Source organism: Mesoplodon mirus (genome assembly GCF_964341445.2).
Source record: "Mesoplodon mirus genome assembly, chromosome: 19".
Lineage (NCBI taxonomy): Eukaryota > Metazoa > Chordata > Mammalia > Artiodactyla > Ziphiidae > Mesoplodon > Mesoplodon mirus.
This window is the reverse complement of record NC_138995.1, coordinates 51,958,401-51,974,998: the sequence shown is the minus strand read 5'-3', so window position 1 is coordinate 51,974,998 and position 16,598 is coordinate 51,958,401. Positions and strand designations below refer to the sequence as shown.

The 16,598-nt window shown below is 55.4% G+C and overlaps 1 protein-coding gene across 2 annotated transcripts in view; it reads right to left on the bottom strand.

The window, feature by feature from the left end:
* Positions 1-206: 206 nt before the first annotated feature.
* The window catches only part of RYR1 (ryanodine receptor 1), a gene marked incomplete at its 3' end in the record, with an annotated part of 119,088 nt that continues 102,696 nt past the window's right edge, over positions 207-16,598 (bottom strand). For both annotated transcript variants that reach the window (XM_082606909.1, XM_082606910.1), the window contains exons 90-105: positions 13,520-14,332; positions 12,743-12,795; positions 11,999-12,152; positions 10,881-10,967; positions 9,474-9,725; positions 8,527-8,657; positions 6,245-6,287; positions 4,955-5,085; positions 4,793-4,853; positions 4,262-4,408; positions 3,710-3,844; positions 1,345-1,501; positions 867-931; positions 676-776; positions 447-498; positions 207-302 (exon numbers count right to left, since the gene is read on the bottom strand). In XM_082606909.1, coding sequence (XP_082463035.1) covers positions 207-302; positions 447-498; positions 676-776; positions 867-931; positions 1,345-1,501; positions 3,710-3,844; positions 4,262-4,408; positions 4,793-4,853; positions 4,955-5,085; positions 6,245-6,287; positions 8,527-8,657; positions 9,474-9,725; positions 10,881-10,967; positions 11,999-12,152; positions 12,743-12,795; positions 13,520-14,332 — 2,478 coding nt within the window. The remainder of the gene's footprint in view (positions 303-446; positions 499-675; positions 777-866; positions 932-1,344; positions 1,502-3,709; positions 3,845-4,261; positions 4,409-4,792; positions 4,854-4,954; positions 5,086-6,244; positions 6,288-8,526; positions 8,658-9,473; positions 9,726-10,880; positions 10,968-11,998; positions 12,153-12,742; positions 12,796-13,519; positions 14,333-16,598) is intronic.

Sequence of the window (16,598 nt, the reverse complement as noted above, 5' to 3'; positions counted from 1 at the left end):
AGAAGGGCAGAATTCCTGTATGCCCACCTACCCCCCAAATGTCAACAATCCAGCACAATGATGTCAGGGGTGTAGCACAGACTTTATTTTGCCAGTACGTGGTCACCCTCCCCCAGCCGCCTTGCAGGGAGGGATTTGGGGGCGAAGGGGCTTGCTGTGAGAATAAGGACCTTCGAGGTGGGGGTGAAGGGCCAGCTGGGGGTGTCTCAGCTAAGCTGGTCCTCATACTGCTTGCGGAAACAATCGCCAGCTGGGAAGAAATCCCAACATCTCTCTTGGTACATTTTCCAGACGTAAGACTCCTAGGGGTGGGGGATGGGGAAGGGTTGGTTGGTCACATCTTCAAATGCTTCATATTGATATGAGCTTTTTACTGTCACCTGCTGATTGACCTTATATTAAAATTCACCATGTCTCTGCCCATTGTCCCATTAACACACCCTTACCTGACCCGTGTGTTCGGTCTCGTCCTTGTTTATCAGATACATCAGGAAAAACCTGGGGATGGGAGGCAGCGGTAGACAGGTCGCAATCACCCTTACTTGCTCCTGATTGGCTGGCTGGGAATCCACCCACATGGACACCATACCCCCTCCCCTAACTGGCCAGGATCTCGGCCTGGCTGTCGGCAGCCACGCCCCCACCCTCCTGATTGGCCAGTGGGCCCACACTCACATGTAATTGGCCAGGTTGTGCTCCTCTAGTGTGTGAGTCTCGAACCCATGCGGTGTTGAATCAAAGTAATCGCTGCCGATACCACAGATGAAGCACTTGGTCTGTGCATGGCAGGAGACAACAGAGTCAAGGCCCATTCAACCCCCCAGGGTCCCATGATCCCTCTGGGTCGCCCCCCAGATATGACCTACCTCCATATCTTCCTTCACTTGCTCCTGTTGGTCTCGGAGCTCACCAAAAGCGTCAATGATCAGACCTGGGGTGGCAGGGTGCAAGTCAGTGCCCAACCTCTGACCCAGGTCAGACTCCCTCCTCTTCTGGCTACCTACCTCTGAATCCTGCCTCCCATCCTCATCCCCCTAATCACACCCTGCTTCCTAAAAATAATAATACCTAGCATTTATTGAGCACTTATGAGCCAGACATTTACCACCTATGAATTGATTGAATTCTCACAACAACCCGATGAGGCTAATATAATTTAAAAACTCCATTTTACAGATGGAGAAACTGAGGCTCAGAGTGGTGACTTGCCCAAATCTCACAGTAGGGAGAGGCAGAGCCAGGATATGAATCCAGGCTGATGTGATCCTGGGCCTGCACTCTTAAACGACCTAGTCTGCCTCTGGGCACAGAGCCCCCACTCTCACAACCCTGACGAGCACTGACCCTGGATGATGGCCAACAGGATGACGATGACAAAGAAGAAGAAGGTGATGTCGAAGACCACCCGGTACAGCTCGTATTCATCGCCTGCTGGGTCCTCAATCTCGTCCCCAATGCCCCCACCAGCTCGGACACCCACATACATGTGAAACAGGTAACACTGCGGGGGCAGGGTGAGAAGCACATTAGTCATGCATTCAATCATTCGACATTCACCGAGTACCTACAGGGCCCTGGGCTAGCTGCAGCAGGGCACACGTGGCAGTGACTGAGACAGCCCTGAACCTTCCTCTCACAGGGCTCACAAACTAGGCATCAGAGAGTGACAGCCCAGAAATGATCAGGGTTGTGATAGGGAGGGCTCAGGGCCAGGACAGGGAAAGCACAGTGTAATCAGGGGTGAGATGGGGGAAGCACAGGAAGCGTTGAAGCTTTGAAAGCCTGACCCAGCCTGCGGTGATTGGGCAAGGCTTCCTAGAAGAGGGGACGTGTGTGCGCTGGAACGTGAAGAAAATATTAGGTGGGAGAGAGAGTTCCAGGCAGAGAAAACCACATGTGCTTCATCACCATTTGGGGAGGAAAGAATGCATCTTGCTCTTGTGAGGAACTGAAAGAGGTTCAGTGAAGCTGGAAAATAGAGTTCCTGTGGGCAAGAGCAGGGAGATAAATAAGGTCCAGCCAATGGTCATGGAGGGCTTCCTGTAGGAGGCAGCATTTAAGTTGAAGGTGAAGCATCAAGTGAAGGGGTGTGTGTACAAAGGGCCAGGGAAGGGAGGAAGAGAGAATGTCAGATGCAAAGGGCTTGGGTTGGGAGGAAACACATGATCTTAGGGGAACTGAAGGAGGACCAGGCAGCCAGAGAGCAAAAAGCAAGAAGGACTCTGGTTAGTCTCAGGCCAGGCTGGTTTTTCCCTGGCTTTGTAAGCCATGGTGAAGGCATCGGGAAACCACAAGAAGGTTCTGAGCAGAGGGAGGGACGTGGTCTGCCTGGCACTTGGGAAAGACTTTACACTGTTCTTTCTGTGTCCCCGGGAAGTGAGAGAACCCAGTGCTCTTCAGTAAGAGCTAAGACCAGTGACTGACGGGAACAAGGCTGAGTGGCAAGACCAGGTCTGGTGGGGCCTCAGATGTCAGGCTGAGTGGATCCTGCGAGCACAGTGCCAGATTACAGGCCATCTCTGAGATAAAGCCCTGGGATGATTCCTTCCACTGTGGCCCATGCCTATAGTAGGTTAAACTTAATTTGGGGGGGGAATTCCCTAGCGGTCCAGTGGTTAGGACTCTGCGCTTTCACTGCCGAGGGTCTAGGTTCGATCCCTGGTCGAAGAACTAAGATCTCACAAGCCGCACAGTGCGGCCAAACACATTTTTTTAACTAACTAAATAAAAATTCACAAGTGGAGGAAATGCTAAGGTTCAGTTGGAGTATAATAAAAATAAAGATGGGGCCTCCCTGGTGGCGCAGTGGTTGAGAGTCCGCCTGCCGATGCAGGGGATACGGGTTCGTGCCCCGGTCTGGGAGGATCCCATATGCCGCGGAGCGGCTGGGCCCGTGAGGCATGGCCGCTGGGCCTGCGCATCCGGAGCCTGTGCTCCGCAACGGGAGAGGCCACAACAGTGAGAGGCCCGCATACCGCAAAAAGAAAAAAAAAAAAAAAAAAAATAAAGATGGAGTCTAGTGGAATTCCCTGGCGGTCCAGTGGTTAGGACTCTGCACTCTCACTGCCAAGGGCCCAGGTTCAATCCCTGGTCAGGGAACTAAGATCCTACAAGCCGTGCGGTAAGGCCAAAAAAAAAAAAAAAAAAAAAAAGATGGAGTTTAGAAAAAAAAACAAACTCAGTTTGGGTTATGACCACCACTACTAGAATAGAAGAGAAAATAAAAACACGGATAGCATGCTTTGGGTGACACTTTTCCTTATAATGATGATAGTAGCTCACATCTATGGAATCCTTAATACCTGCCAGGCACTATTCTAAGACTTTTAAATCTTAGATGGTCAGGGAGCATCACTGAGTCCTAAAAGCAACCCGAGGATGTAGGCACTGTTATTATACACCCATTTCACAGGTGAGGACACCAGAGCATGGGGAGGTTGAGCAGCCAACCCCAAATCACATGGCTTGTAAGTCAGGCACCGTGCCTGAGCACCTTTCCAATAGGATAGCTTGAAAAACTCAAACACTATTACAACCGTGGCTACCATTTATTGAGCATTGTTCAAAGTACCTCACAAGTGTCAACTCACTGAACCCTCACAATAAGTCTACAGGTAGGTTCTATTACTAACCCCCTTTACAGATGGGAAAACTAAGGGTCAGGGATGGTCAGTAACTTGTTCCAAGAGCGTTGGGGGGAGGGGCTTACCGTCATCATGTCGTCACACTTCATATCAGGCTCATCCTCATCCTCACTCTTGTTGTAGAACTTGCGGAAGAAGTTGAAGGCCACCACGGTGTACAGGTAGACCACCACCGCCAGGAGGCCCACGGTCATCAACAACTGAGGACGGGCAATGGGCCTGTCAGCTCCACTCTGGGCTTGCCCCTCCCTCATGCCCAGCCTTCTCTGTCCTTTTTTAAAAAATATTTATTTAATATTATTTAATATTTATTTATTTATTTGGCTGTGCTGGGTCTTAGTTGCAGCACGCGGGCTCTATAGTTGAGGCATGTGTGATCTTTAGTTGCAGCACGTGGGATCTAGTTCCCTGACCAGGGATCAAACTCAGGCCCCCCCCCCACTGGGAGCGCAGAGTCTTAACCGCTGGACCAGCAGGGAAGTCCCCAGTTAGGCCCAGGTGGCCTTCCCCCTGGGGTCTCACCACCCACACCCACCCTGGTTCAGCCCACCCAGCCCTGCCCCTCCTCCAAGCTCGTCCCTCCAGGCTCACCCCCCTCAGACAGGTCCCCTGCACACCTGTTTCCCATTGTGGGTGACAGAGGAGAGGATGGTGCGCAACGTCTTGACCCCCATGGCAATGTCCAGGAGGTGGGCGGCAAAGAAGAAGTTGTTGTAGTGACCCAGGAGGGACATCACCATGTACCAGCCCAGATACAGGAAAGACTGTGGGCACACAGAGCCGGGGTCAGTGTGCGTTCATGAGGGTCAAGGAGTACTCTGGGCGCCAGGGAGCAGCTGAGAGTGCTGGGCGTGCTCTGGGGGTCAGGGGGCCACCTCTGGCTGGGGATTCTGTGAAGGACCAGGAAGGCTCTAAAACAATGGAGCACTCTGGGTGGGAAGCCATTCTGCAGGGAGTTGGGGAACCCTCCGCAGAAGGACACAGTCTGGGAATTCAAGGGTGTTCTGCGTGGTAAGGAGCCTTGGGTGGGTCAGAGGTGCACAGGGGTCAGGAGTCAGCCCCTGGCCAGGGACTCCTGGGGGTGGAGCACCCAACGCCCTTGGGCCCTTCTCCTGCAGGCCCCTCCCCCCCTACAGGGCCCCCCTCACATTGTCTGTGAAGATGACCCCAAACTTCCAGATCTGGTACTTGATATCGATGGACATGAGCCTGTAGGGTGGAGGGAAGAGGGATGGCCAGATGCTGGAGGGTCAGACCCTGGCCACATGCCCTGCCTGTCCCAGGCCTGCGTAGGGTCACCCCTGGCTCACCAGGTGAGCAGCCCCGGTGGTGGTTCAGGCTTGCGATCATTGTGGGCTGTGATCTCCAGCGTGGCCAGATCCATGCCCAGGAGCTCGGCGATCCGCTCTCTCCCGAAGATGTCCCCGTGCTTGTCCAAGACCTACGCAGGGGAGCATAGGGCGGTGCAGACACAACTAGAGTGGGGAAGGTCATAGCCTGCATGGTTGGGGGTGTCTGGGGACACTCTGAACTTTGTGTGAGAGATTGTGGGTGCATTTTTCTGGGGAGAAGGGCCAGAGCTTCCTTCAGATCCTCAGGGGGAAGGTCCCAAAGTGATAAAGGTCCAGTTCACTCAGTAGCCAAATTAACTGGGATAATTTATTATTAGGCAGGTAGGCAAGGAATCCTATATAACTGGCGTCCCCACCCCGTCATCTATGAATTCATCTCCTCCCACTCACCCCCTCACTCACTCTGCTCCAGCCACACTGGCCTCCTCACAGCTCCTCAAGTATACCAGGCACATTCCTCCCCCAGGACCTTTGCACTGGCCGTTCCCCCTGCCCAGGACACCCTTCCCCCAGATTCCCACCTGCCTCACTTCCTCACCTCCTGATCACCCTGCACAAAAGAGAAACCTGTCTGGGCCAACACCCACGCACTCCCCACCCCTCTGCGGGGCTTTTTCCTTCTACAGCACTTATCACCACCTGAATGCTATAAATGTGTTCCTCCTCTGTCTTTCCAACTTGAGGGTCCACATGTGTTTACTGATTGGATTCCAGGTCCCTATAACAGGTCCTGGCACACAGTAGGTGCTCAATAAACGTTTGTCGAGTGACAGAATGATTGTAACTTAATGTTTCCTATGTGCCAGATACTGCTCAGGTAGTGGGTCATACAACCTTCACAACAACCTGGTGGGGTCGGCCCTCATTACTTCACTTTGAATATGAGGGAACCTGAGGCACAGAAAGGTTGACCCCACTAGGAATAGAAAAGCAGACAATCTAGCACCAGAGTCTGTGTGCTGAAAATAGGATGCCTCACTTCCTCCCTCAAAACGAATAATTCACTGAGTATTTACTCTGCGCCAGGCACTGTGCTGTGCCTGTTACACGTATCGTCTCATTACGGGGCGGGAGGGGTGACTGTCATGCTCACTTCCAGACTGGCAACCTGAGGTGCTCCTCAGACAGTCAAAGCCTCTTGCCCAAGGTCACACATGAAGCAAGTGCTTGACGGGGTTTGGATGGCCTGGTGGCAGCAAGGAACCCAGCCCGGGAGGCCCTTCCACCTCCCCATCCACATCCCCTCACCTTCCGCTTGACAAATTTGTCCCAGTAGTTGCTGGGGAAAGACCTGCCAAGAGAAAGAAGCCACAAGACATCAGGGTAGGAGGGAATAGAAGCCACCAGCCAGGCCGGGGCGGGGGGCTGGAATTCCAATGCTTTTCTCACAGGAGACAGGGGGCTCACATCTCACTCAGGGTCAGGCTCTAAAGATCCCAGGCCAGGTGACTTTTGCCCAAGGTCAACTCTTACCCCGCCCTCCCCCCGCTGCTGTTGTTGGTGGAGCCCAGGTGAGGCAGGCAGCTCGCATGCGGAGCTGGGATGTGCAAAGACCCCAGAACTGCACTCAGGTGGGGAGGAGTCGGGACCAGTAGCCGGGCCCTGCTCCGGCTCCGGGGTGCTTTCTCACACTGTTTCATTTTATTTGATGATTCTGGCCCTTTATTTACCAGTTTTCTAATTGATGAGTTGATGTCCCAGCATCCTGCAAAGGTGGGCTGATGAGTTTTGCTGGGGGGGGGGGGCGGGGGTGAAGTGGAGATTTATTATGAATCCATGGATGTAGGCCTATTTGATGTGTGTTTCAATTTGTGGCACTTCCTATCCTTATCAATGCTCAAACTGTCCTTGATTTGTCCACGGGGAGCCCCTTCTAAGCTGGCAGCAGGGTCCTTTCAGCATGTCACCATTTTTCAGTGAGCACACCCTTGCTTTCTGACATAACAAGATAATCCAGGCTCATCTTACACTTCCCCGACCCAGCCCTGAAAAATCTGCTACTTCTCCAAGGAGTTTGGTTCCTTGTCACGGGAAATGGTATTTAGAAGTCAAGGTCTTGGGCAGACACCATTTTAAATAGGTCTCTCTCTCTCTCTCTCTTAAGCATGTGTACTTGAATGTGTGTAAGTTAAATGTGTCTTTGATGGTGACAATGAGAGCATAGGATGTCCTTGGTATGGCTTCTCTCTCTCCTTGCACCACTTCACTAGGCAGGACCCCATAAGAAAATAACTTCCGGGACTTCCCTGGTGGCTCAGTAGTAAGGAATCCGCCTTCCAATGCAGGGGACGTCGGTTCTATCCCTGGTCTGGGAAGATCCCACATGCCACGGGGCAACTGAGCCCGCACGCCACAGCTGAGCCCGCATGCCACATCTAAGCCCGCACGCCACAGCTACTGAACTCACGCGCCTCAACGAGAAAGCCTGAATGCCACAAACTACTGAGCCCTCGCGCCCTGGAGCCCGCATGCCACAAGGAAAAGCCTGCTCTCCGAAACAAAAGATCCTGCACGTGTGCCTCAACAAAGATTCTGCATGCCGCAACTAAGACCTGATGCACACACAAAAAAAAGTGTCTTCAGGGCCTCCCTGGTGGCGCAGTGGTTGAGAGTCCGCCTGCCGATGCAGGGGATGCGGGTTCGTGCCCCGGTCTGGGAGGATCCCATATGCCGCGGAGCGGCTGGGCCCGTGAGCCATGGCCGCTGGGCCTGCGCGTCCGGAGCCTGTGCTCCGCAACGGGAGAGGCCACAACAGTGAGAGGCCCGCATACCGCAAAAAGAAAAAAAAAAAAGTGTCTTCATTAAAAGAAAAAAGAAAATGACTTCCAATCCTTACCTAGAGCTTACAGTGCCCCAGAAACCACACTAACTCATTTCATTGTCACAAGGTCCTTGTGAGGTCGGTGCTATTATATATCCCCACTTTACAGGTAAGGAAACTGAGGCACAGAGAGGCCAAGTGACTGGACCAAGAATTCCCAGCTAGAGTGTGGCCAACCCAGGGTTCCAGCGTGACCTGGTGTTCTTACTCTAGACATGCCTCCCTCTAAGGATGCAGCCCCGCTGTATGAACAAATAAGATGGGACTTGACCTGGGGTAACATGGAATGGGCTGGGAGTGTACTTGGGGGTCCAGAGTCCCACCACGTTGCCCTCACAACCCTCATTTCCTCTGTGGGCTCAGTTTAAAAACCAAGTGATTTCATATAGTGCCCACTCATGGTACCTGGTGAGAATCCCACGTGGGGACAGAGTTTAAAATGCAGGTTCCTGGGTGCCACCTCAGACTCACTGAACCAGAATCCCCAGGGCTGGGGCCCAGGAAACTCCATGTGTCAGCAGCACCCCCAGAGGTACTTTAATGCAGGGGAAATTTGTCTGTATTACTAAGAGGAAGACAAAGGCTTGAGGAGAATGAGTCAGGACCGGCAGTGACTGGAACTCCGGCCTTTTGAGGCCTGGGCTGGGACTGGAGTGGAAACCCAGCTCTGCTTCCCCAACCCACCACGAGGCTGGGGCTGGGCCCTTACGGAGTGTTGAGCACCAGCCGGTCCCACTGCCCCTTGACGTCATCGTCTTCAGGCTGCTCCGTGATGTAGAGACCGTCAAACTCCAGCTTCCGGGCCAGTTCCTTCTCCCGCTTAAAGATCACCAGGGGCACCTAGATCATGCAGGGAGGCAAAGGGGTGGGTGTCAGGAGACCACAGCCTCGGCAGGAGCTAAGACATCCTCCTGGAGCCTTCGTGAGACCCCACAGCAGAGGAGCTTTCCCAGAGTGATCAGGGTAGTAGTGGGGAAACGCAGTCAGGGGGTCAGGGCTGGGAGAGCCCAGAACGGGCACCTGCTGCAGCCTGGGGCCTCCCAAGGGAAGGAGGAGGAATAAAGCAGGCAGGTGAAAGGAGGTGGAAGAGGGGCAGAACCTTCCAGGCAGAGGGAACAGCACTTGCAAAAGTTCTAAGCCAAAAGAGCTCTGTTCGTCCAATTGTAAAGTATCAAGGTTTGCTGAACAGTCAGGTCTCATGGAACCCATACTGAAGTTTTCGTAATACACCTTACGGGGCATCACAAGCTTCAGGCATAGTTGATGTCAGAATCCACATCCCCCTGTTGGCACCCATGTTATGTCTGAGGCCCACAGACCCTCACAGATATTAATTCACCAACTGACCAACGTGTAGAAAATAAATATTCCCGAATGACAAATTTTGCTTCTTGATCCAGAAATTAACATTATCACAGGACCCATCTCCTCAGCTGCAACCTGTATCAGTTCCGAGTCTGAATATCACCCTTGCTAAAGACCCCAATCCTGTACTCAGTCCCCCAGCCTTACCCCAACCCTAGACGCCCCCCGTCCCAATCACTGTGTGAGATGCCCCAGCCCCTGCCCCAGGTCCTCTCAGCCAGTGCCGCGGCACACATCCCCTCCAAACACACACACACACGCCCCAGCCCCAAGGCTGTGGTCATGACCCACCTTGAGACAGTTGTAGCCAATGATGCAGAGAAAGGCCACCAGCGTATGCAGAAGGCTCAAGCAACGCAAGGCAGGTTCCATGTAGCCCGTGCTCTCCTCCAGGAAGTAGTACACCATGTTCTCATCCTCGTCGCCCTCTGCTTCCTCTCCGGCCCCCGAGCCCCAGCCAGAGCCTCCACCTGACCCTGCTCCTGGCAGGTCCCCAGCTGCTGAGCTCTCCATATCATCCTCCCCTGGTGGAGAGTCTGAGACCTAAAGGGGGACAGAGGTCAGCCAGGGTGGGGACCCGGTGTCCTGGTACCTGGTCTGCCACACCCAGAACTGGGCCCTCATCAGATATAGTCTCTGCAGGACTGTCCATCAAGATCAAGGGGTGGGCCCAGGACCCTAGCTAGCAAATCAGATTCTGTCCTGGGAATCTGACTATTGAACTGAGGGACAGGAGGACTGAAAACAGAGTTGATTCATCTTGACAGTGGAGCCCTAAAGAGACTACTTTTAACACTAATATTAACACTAATACTAAAATTAGTAGTAGCTATCATTTATTTATACAGCACCTTTTTTTTTGTCAGGTACTATTCTGAGTGCTTTACATACATCAGTCCTCTTTTTTTTTTTTTGGCTGGGCCTCGCACATCTTGCAGAATCTTAGTTCCCTGATCAGGGACTGAACCCGTTCCTTCAGCAGTGAAAGCGTGGAGTCCTAACCACTGGACCGCCAGGGAATTCCTCATGTTAATCCTCTTTTAATTCCCACAGCTCTAAGATGTAGGCTCTGTTATTATCCCATATTACAGATGAGGAAATTAAGGCACAGAAAGGTTAAGAACTTTGCCTAACATCATGCAGCCAGTGAGTGGTGGAGCCAGACTCTGATCCTATAGAAGCCATGCTCTGACCATTCTGCTAGACCGCCCCTCTGTCCTGTTATCTAGATCTCGTGCAAGACCCCGAGGGTCCCTTTGTCCTTTGGGAGGCCTGCTTCATAGCCCTCTCCTTCTCTTCCATGAGCTGCCCATTTCCTCCTCCCCACAAATTTCTCTTTAGCTTATGTGAGAACAAAGAGATGTAACCGAATCAGCGGGTGTTGCAGAGAGCGGAAGGCCTGCACCCAGAGGCACAGGGCTGGCCAGTGGTAGAGCTGAGCGTGGAACCCAGGACCGATTCCCTGCACTAACTCCCACAGGGCACTCAGGCGTCTGTTCCAGATGGACCCAGACACACAGACTCACCACCACAGGGGTCTTAAGCTACAGGTGTTCAGCCTGAACCTTCCTGGGGACCCTGAGCCCAACACCTTGTCCCTGGTGAACTGCAAGGGCCCTGGGAACCCGTTAGGGGCTGAGCCTGCCGCCCCACAGCCCAGGTAAGCGCCTGATCCTCCAGGCCCCTCTTGATCAGCACCTTATAAAACAGCAGGATGAAGTTGATGGCAAATGCCAAGAAGAGGGCAAGGAATCGCAGAGTGTAAAAGTTCCGGGAGAGGTAGTTCTAAGATGAGGAGAGAAAGAAAAAGACAGAGCTCACGGTCCACTCGCTTCCCGGGAGAATTTATCCCAACATTCATCCACAACCCAAGCACCGGGGTCCTTAATATCTGGTCCCACAATCTCCCATTTATTGAGTGCTTATTGTATACCAAGGCCTGGGCTAAGAGCTTTATATACGTGAACCTGTTTAATTCTCACCACAACCCTATGAAGTAGGTACTGCTGATATGCCCACTTCCTGGATGAGGAAATGGAGGCTCAGGGTGGTGAGCTGTCTTGTCCAAGGTTATGTAGCCAAGAAGTGGCAGACCTGGGCTTTGAAGCCAGGAGGTCCAGCTACAGAGTCCACACTCCCAACCACTCTGCCATGCTGCTTCCTGGGTGAGGGTACCCTGTCTGCTTTATCCCAGGCAGAAGACATCTACCTCCACCTCTCCCTTCCTCTTTTTCTCTCCATCATTCTTTCCATCCCCCATTCTTCCCCCAAATCCTCACTGAACCACCCTCTGTCCAACATGTTTCCCTCAGCCCCTCATGTCAGGCTGGCCTGGAGAAGAGATAGGACAGATGGAACCCTGGGCCCCGACCTCCCTTCTTCTGGGCCTGGATGAGGAGATGAATTCTTCCCCCACAGGAGGAGCTGGGGCTGGTGTGGCAGCTCCATCCTGAAGGCTGAGAGCCAAGAAATAGGCCACGGTGGGAGGAACAGAGCCATGGCCTCAGTTGGATTTAGCTCTGGATAGAGGATGGGGGTGGGAAGCTGAGGCTGGTGGCCCCAGGTGCGCAAAAGAGGGGAGGTTGGAATAAGGATTGTAAGCAGGGAGAGGCTGAAGAGCCAAGTAGGGACCACCTGAAAATGCTGCCCTGTGCCCAGGTCCTGCTCTGCCTGGGGACGTCTCTGCTCTCTGCCCATATCGACTTCCCCACAGAGATGAGCCTGGCCCAGGAGGGCTCAAGGACAGGGTTGGGGGAGAGGTGGTGTGAATGTTTTCTGGGAGAGGAGGCTTCAGGGTGCACTTGCTGGGTCCTCACCAAGAACTTCACCCTCTGTACTTCCAGTTCTTCCCAGAATTCCAGGCCCCCGCCTCCAGCCTCCTCCTTCTTTGGAGGAGGGGGAGGAGGAGCTGTATTCTTGGGGGGTTCTGGTGGGGGTTCGGGGACTTCTTTCTTCTCCCCATTCTCAGCACTGCAGGGCAGGACACAGAGAGAGTGAGCAGGTGCCTGGGAAATGCATTCATTCATTCATTCAAAGCCATGCGCTGGGGCCCACCCCATGCCTGGTCCAGGTCTAGATGGTGCTGGGGACACAGTGGTGAGACAACATCCAGCCCTGTCCCCATGGGGCTCTAGTCCAATGGGGTACAGACCCGTCACCAGACAGTGGCAGCCCGGAGTGGTCAGGGCTGGGACGAGGGTAGCTCAGGGGCTTATGGGAGCCCAGAGGAGACACCTCTTCAACTTAGGGGGCATGTCAAGGTCGGCTTCCCAGAGGAGCCATGTGAGCCAAGATGGGAAGGAGGAGGAAGGCTGAGACGAAGCACAGGGGAAGGTGTCACAGGCGGAGGGAACGGCTGGTAGAAAGGCTTGCAGGTAAGAGAGGAGCGTTCATTTCTCTACTGCCTTTCACAGAGGCCCTCCTCCGGACCTGGGCCTGGGATGTGTGATGCTGAGGTCCCAGAGTGACCAGGACATCCTCAGGCCCTGACCTCAGGAGGCTTCTAGTCCAGGAGGGAGGCAGTGATAGGGGCTGGGCCCCTTGGACCCAAGGCCACTCACTCGGCTTTCTCAGGCTCCGGCTCTGGAGGCAGCTCCTGTTCCTCTCCATCCACCTGGCGGCAGGGCAAGTATCAGGGCTGAGCCTGCACCCCAAGCGCCTCTCAGACCTGCCTATTCCTCTCTGTGTCCCTTTCTGGCCGTTTCTCCTGGGCAATCTAAGTTTTACTCCCACCCCCACCCCCCCAGAAGACGGATTATGATTCTCATTGTACAGAGGGGAAACTGAGGCTCAGAAAGGTGGAGTGCCTTGGCTAAAGCACTGTGCAGAGTCACGCTGGCTCCAAGTGGAGCTCTCCTCCCCTCATGGCCTTCCATCACCTTGACAACCGCACCCCCATGGCACTTACTGCACTGAGGGCCTGAGGATGCTGTAGGGGCCTCTGTCACGTGGGCCACTTAATTCCCCACAACCGCCTGTATCTCTGAGGGTCTTTCCCAGTGTCTCTGACCCTATCTTGGGTCTTTTTAGTTCTTGGTCCTGCTTCTCCGCTAATTTGGTCTCTGGATCTCTTGCTCTTTCTGGCTCCAGGTATTTTTTTCTCTGTCTCTCCCAGAATCACTACCCTTTTCACCGGGAGACTTCCTCCAGGTCTCCATCTCTGCGTCCATCTCTTAGTGTGTCTGTCTTTGTCTCTGCGTATCTCTCAGGCCCTCTCTCCGCCCTTTTCCTCTCTCTGTGCACCGCTCTCCAACCTCTATTTGTCTCTCTTTCCCTCTCTCACCCTGCCTCCTACCCCAATCTCTCCAAAACCCTGAAGCCCCAGCCCGCGCTCTCACCCCCAGCTTCCTCTTGATGATGGGGGAGCCCTCGGGCGTGGGCGGCTCTGCCGGCGTCGTGTCACCTATGTCCCCGAGGCCTCCGGCCCCTTCGGGCCGGAAGGGGCCATCCTCGGCCACGACCACAGTCCCGTCGGTGCCTCCCGGGCCGGCCTCCTGCGCCACCGCCTCCTCGTCGCCCGCGCCCTCCGCGGAGTCGCCCGCGCCTTCGCCCGCACCCTCGCCGTCCGTGTCGCCTCCGGGCCCGGCCGGTTGCTCGCCGCGCACCTCGTCGCCCGTGGGGTCGGGCATGCCCGCCAGGAGCTCGGTCATCTTCACCTTCTTGGCGCCCTCCACCAGGCCGCCGCCGAAGAGCGAGCCCCAGAGCAGGCGCAGCGCGCCCGCCGCCGCCCCCGCGGCCGCCGCCCCCGCGCGCGCCAGCGCCCCCCAGAGCAGCGCGGCCACGGCCGTCGCGGCTTCGCGCGCCGTCAGCCGCCGCAGCCTCCGCACGCGCCGCCGCAGGCTGCGGTAGCTGAGGCCCCGCAGGGCCCGACCCGCCGCCGCCGCCAGCCGCGCCGTCGCGCCCGCCGCCGCCGTCCCCGCCGCGCCCTCGGACCCCACCACGCCCTCTTCTGCGCCCTCGGCGCCCGCCTCCGCCGCGCCCGCGCCCTCGTCGTCGTTCTCCCCCGGCCCGCCCTCGGTCTCCGAGATCTGCGCGGCGATCTGCATCTCGAAGATGGTGTCCTCGCAGAAGCTCACGAAGAGCTCCATCTTCTCCGACTCGCCGCCCTCGTTCACCACGTCGAAGATGAACTGACGCTTCGACTCCTTCACCTGCAGCGCGGGGCGGAGGGGACGTGATGGGGGCGCCGTCGGCGGGGACTTAGGACAACAGCGGTGGCAGCCACGCGCGTTCGCCTCTGTTCTAAGCATCGTCGTCTTTATTTTTGAAAGCGAACCTACAGAGCGCTCGCTGTAGGTGCACTTGTAAGAACCTCAGCAAGGCTAGGCCCTGTATCCAGCATTTTATGTATGGTATCTCATTAAATCCGCACAAACCATCCTAGAAGTAGGGGCCGATATCCCCATTTTACAGATGAGGAAATGGAAGCCCAGAAAGTCACGTGTCCGGGGTGATGCAGCTGAGAGGTGGCAGGTGTAGGATTCGAATTCCCAACAAGCTGGTTCCAGGATGGATGTTCTTGGCTCCGACAGACGGAGCATAGTGGTTGAGGGCAAAGGTTCTGCAGCCAGCCTGCTTGGGTTCGAATGCTGATTCTGCCACTGAGTTAGACTTAACTCTCTGGGCTTCGGTTTCCCCTTATGTAAATCGGGGAATAATAGTAGGACCCATGCATAAAAGGGCTGGCGTGAGGATTAAATGAGTTAATAGACGCTGAGTGATTAGAACAGTGCCTGGCACCTACCAGACGCCATATAGTGCGTGCTGTTGTGGTGCCGCTGCATGAGCGCTAGAGGGCCACGCAGGCAGCACGGACTCCGGACCGGCAGGAGAACGTGGGAATGGGAGGGAGTGAGCAGGAGGAAGTGGGTGTTTGGAGGAATAACACTAACAGAAGGAGTGTGCAAGTGGGGTGCACGTGAGGGGCGGAGCTCCCTCAGGGTGTACTAGAGTGTGAAGGGCCAGTGGTGAACCAGGGCTTCCTGCAGACGCAGGCATGTGCAGACGTCCCGGGTGCAAGGACGATGCAACGGCTTTTAAGCCAGATTGGAGAGGAGGATGAGTATACAGTGGTGCCCCAAGGGACACAGGTGAGTGTGCAAAACCTTGGGAGTTCCGGTGGAGTATGTGAAAGGGCTGATGTGCAAGAGCCTTGTGAGAGGGCACCGGGACTGAGGGAGGAATCGGGTGTGGGGAGGGCGTGGCGGCCTGGGAGGACATGGAAGAATGTGACCGTGCCCGGCTCAGTGCGCTCGGCGGACACGCATGCAAGGGCCTGGGTGAAACCGCGGGTGGGGAGTGTAAATGTGGGAGGGGTCTGCAATTCATATGGTCAGTGCATGTGCGGCAGGATGAGTGTGCAAGAGGACCCGGGAGTCAGTGTAAGAGGGCCCAGAACGTGAGGGCAGGGCTCAGGCTAGGGCACAAGCCCAGGCGTGCATGAGCCAGGTGTCACTGAGGGGGAAACTCAAGGGGCCCAGGAGTTGAGGAGATGATGGGAGTGCAAGTCTCATGAACTGTGAGTGTTAAGGTGGGAAGGGTGTGCAAGAGCAAGTGGGAGGAGTGTGCAGGTGCCTGGGGGCATCTGAGGAAGAAAAGGGAAGTGGGAGTGCAAGGGGCAGGTAAGGAGCATGCAGGCTGGGCGTGCACTGTGAGTGTGGGCAGGAGGGCCACCTGGACAGCAGCGGCAGGGCCAGGGGCCGAGCGTGCGTGAGGGGCACATGGGAGGGTGAGAGAATGGGGGGTGGGAACCACATGCAGGCTAAGTGTGTGAGGTGGGCTGGGGGCGTGCCGGGGCTACGTGAGCGTACTTTGGAGCAAGTGAGTGTGTAAGGGGCATTCAAACACTTGTAGGCTGGGCATATTTGGGGCACATCAGGTCAAGGAGTAGGCCTGGCCACCAAGGACACGCAGGGGCTCTTGTGGGTGAGTTGGTGAGGGTTGTCCAAGTGCTCATGAAGGAGCATGGGTGTGCCAGGGCATGTGTGGGTGAATGAGTGAGGGCGGGCAACCATATGGCATGCCAGGGCTGCAGGAGTGCACACGGGCATCCTCAGAGTGAGTGTGCAAGAGAGGTGCACGCACATGTGGGCCCAGCATAAGTGGGAGGGGCATCGTGTGCTAGGAACTCAGAGGGCATTTGGGGGCACAAAATGCCAGTCACCAGTCATCAGGGCACCCTAGAGCCCCCACGGTGAGTGTGCAGAAGAGTGGGCATGGGCAGGCCAGGGCCAAGAGAGGGCACACCAGGGGCTGCTGGTAAGGTGAGCAAGGTGTGTGTAACCACGTGGGTTCAAGTACAAGAGTGTGGGTGTGGTGGCATCAGGATTATAAGAGCTCCCAGGGTGAGTGTGCAAGTGGCAGGCGTGGTGTGCGAGCAGCCACAGTGAGGGCCCACAGACGCTGCTGCATGTGTAA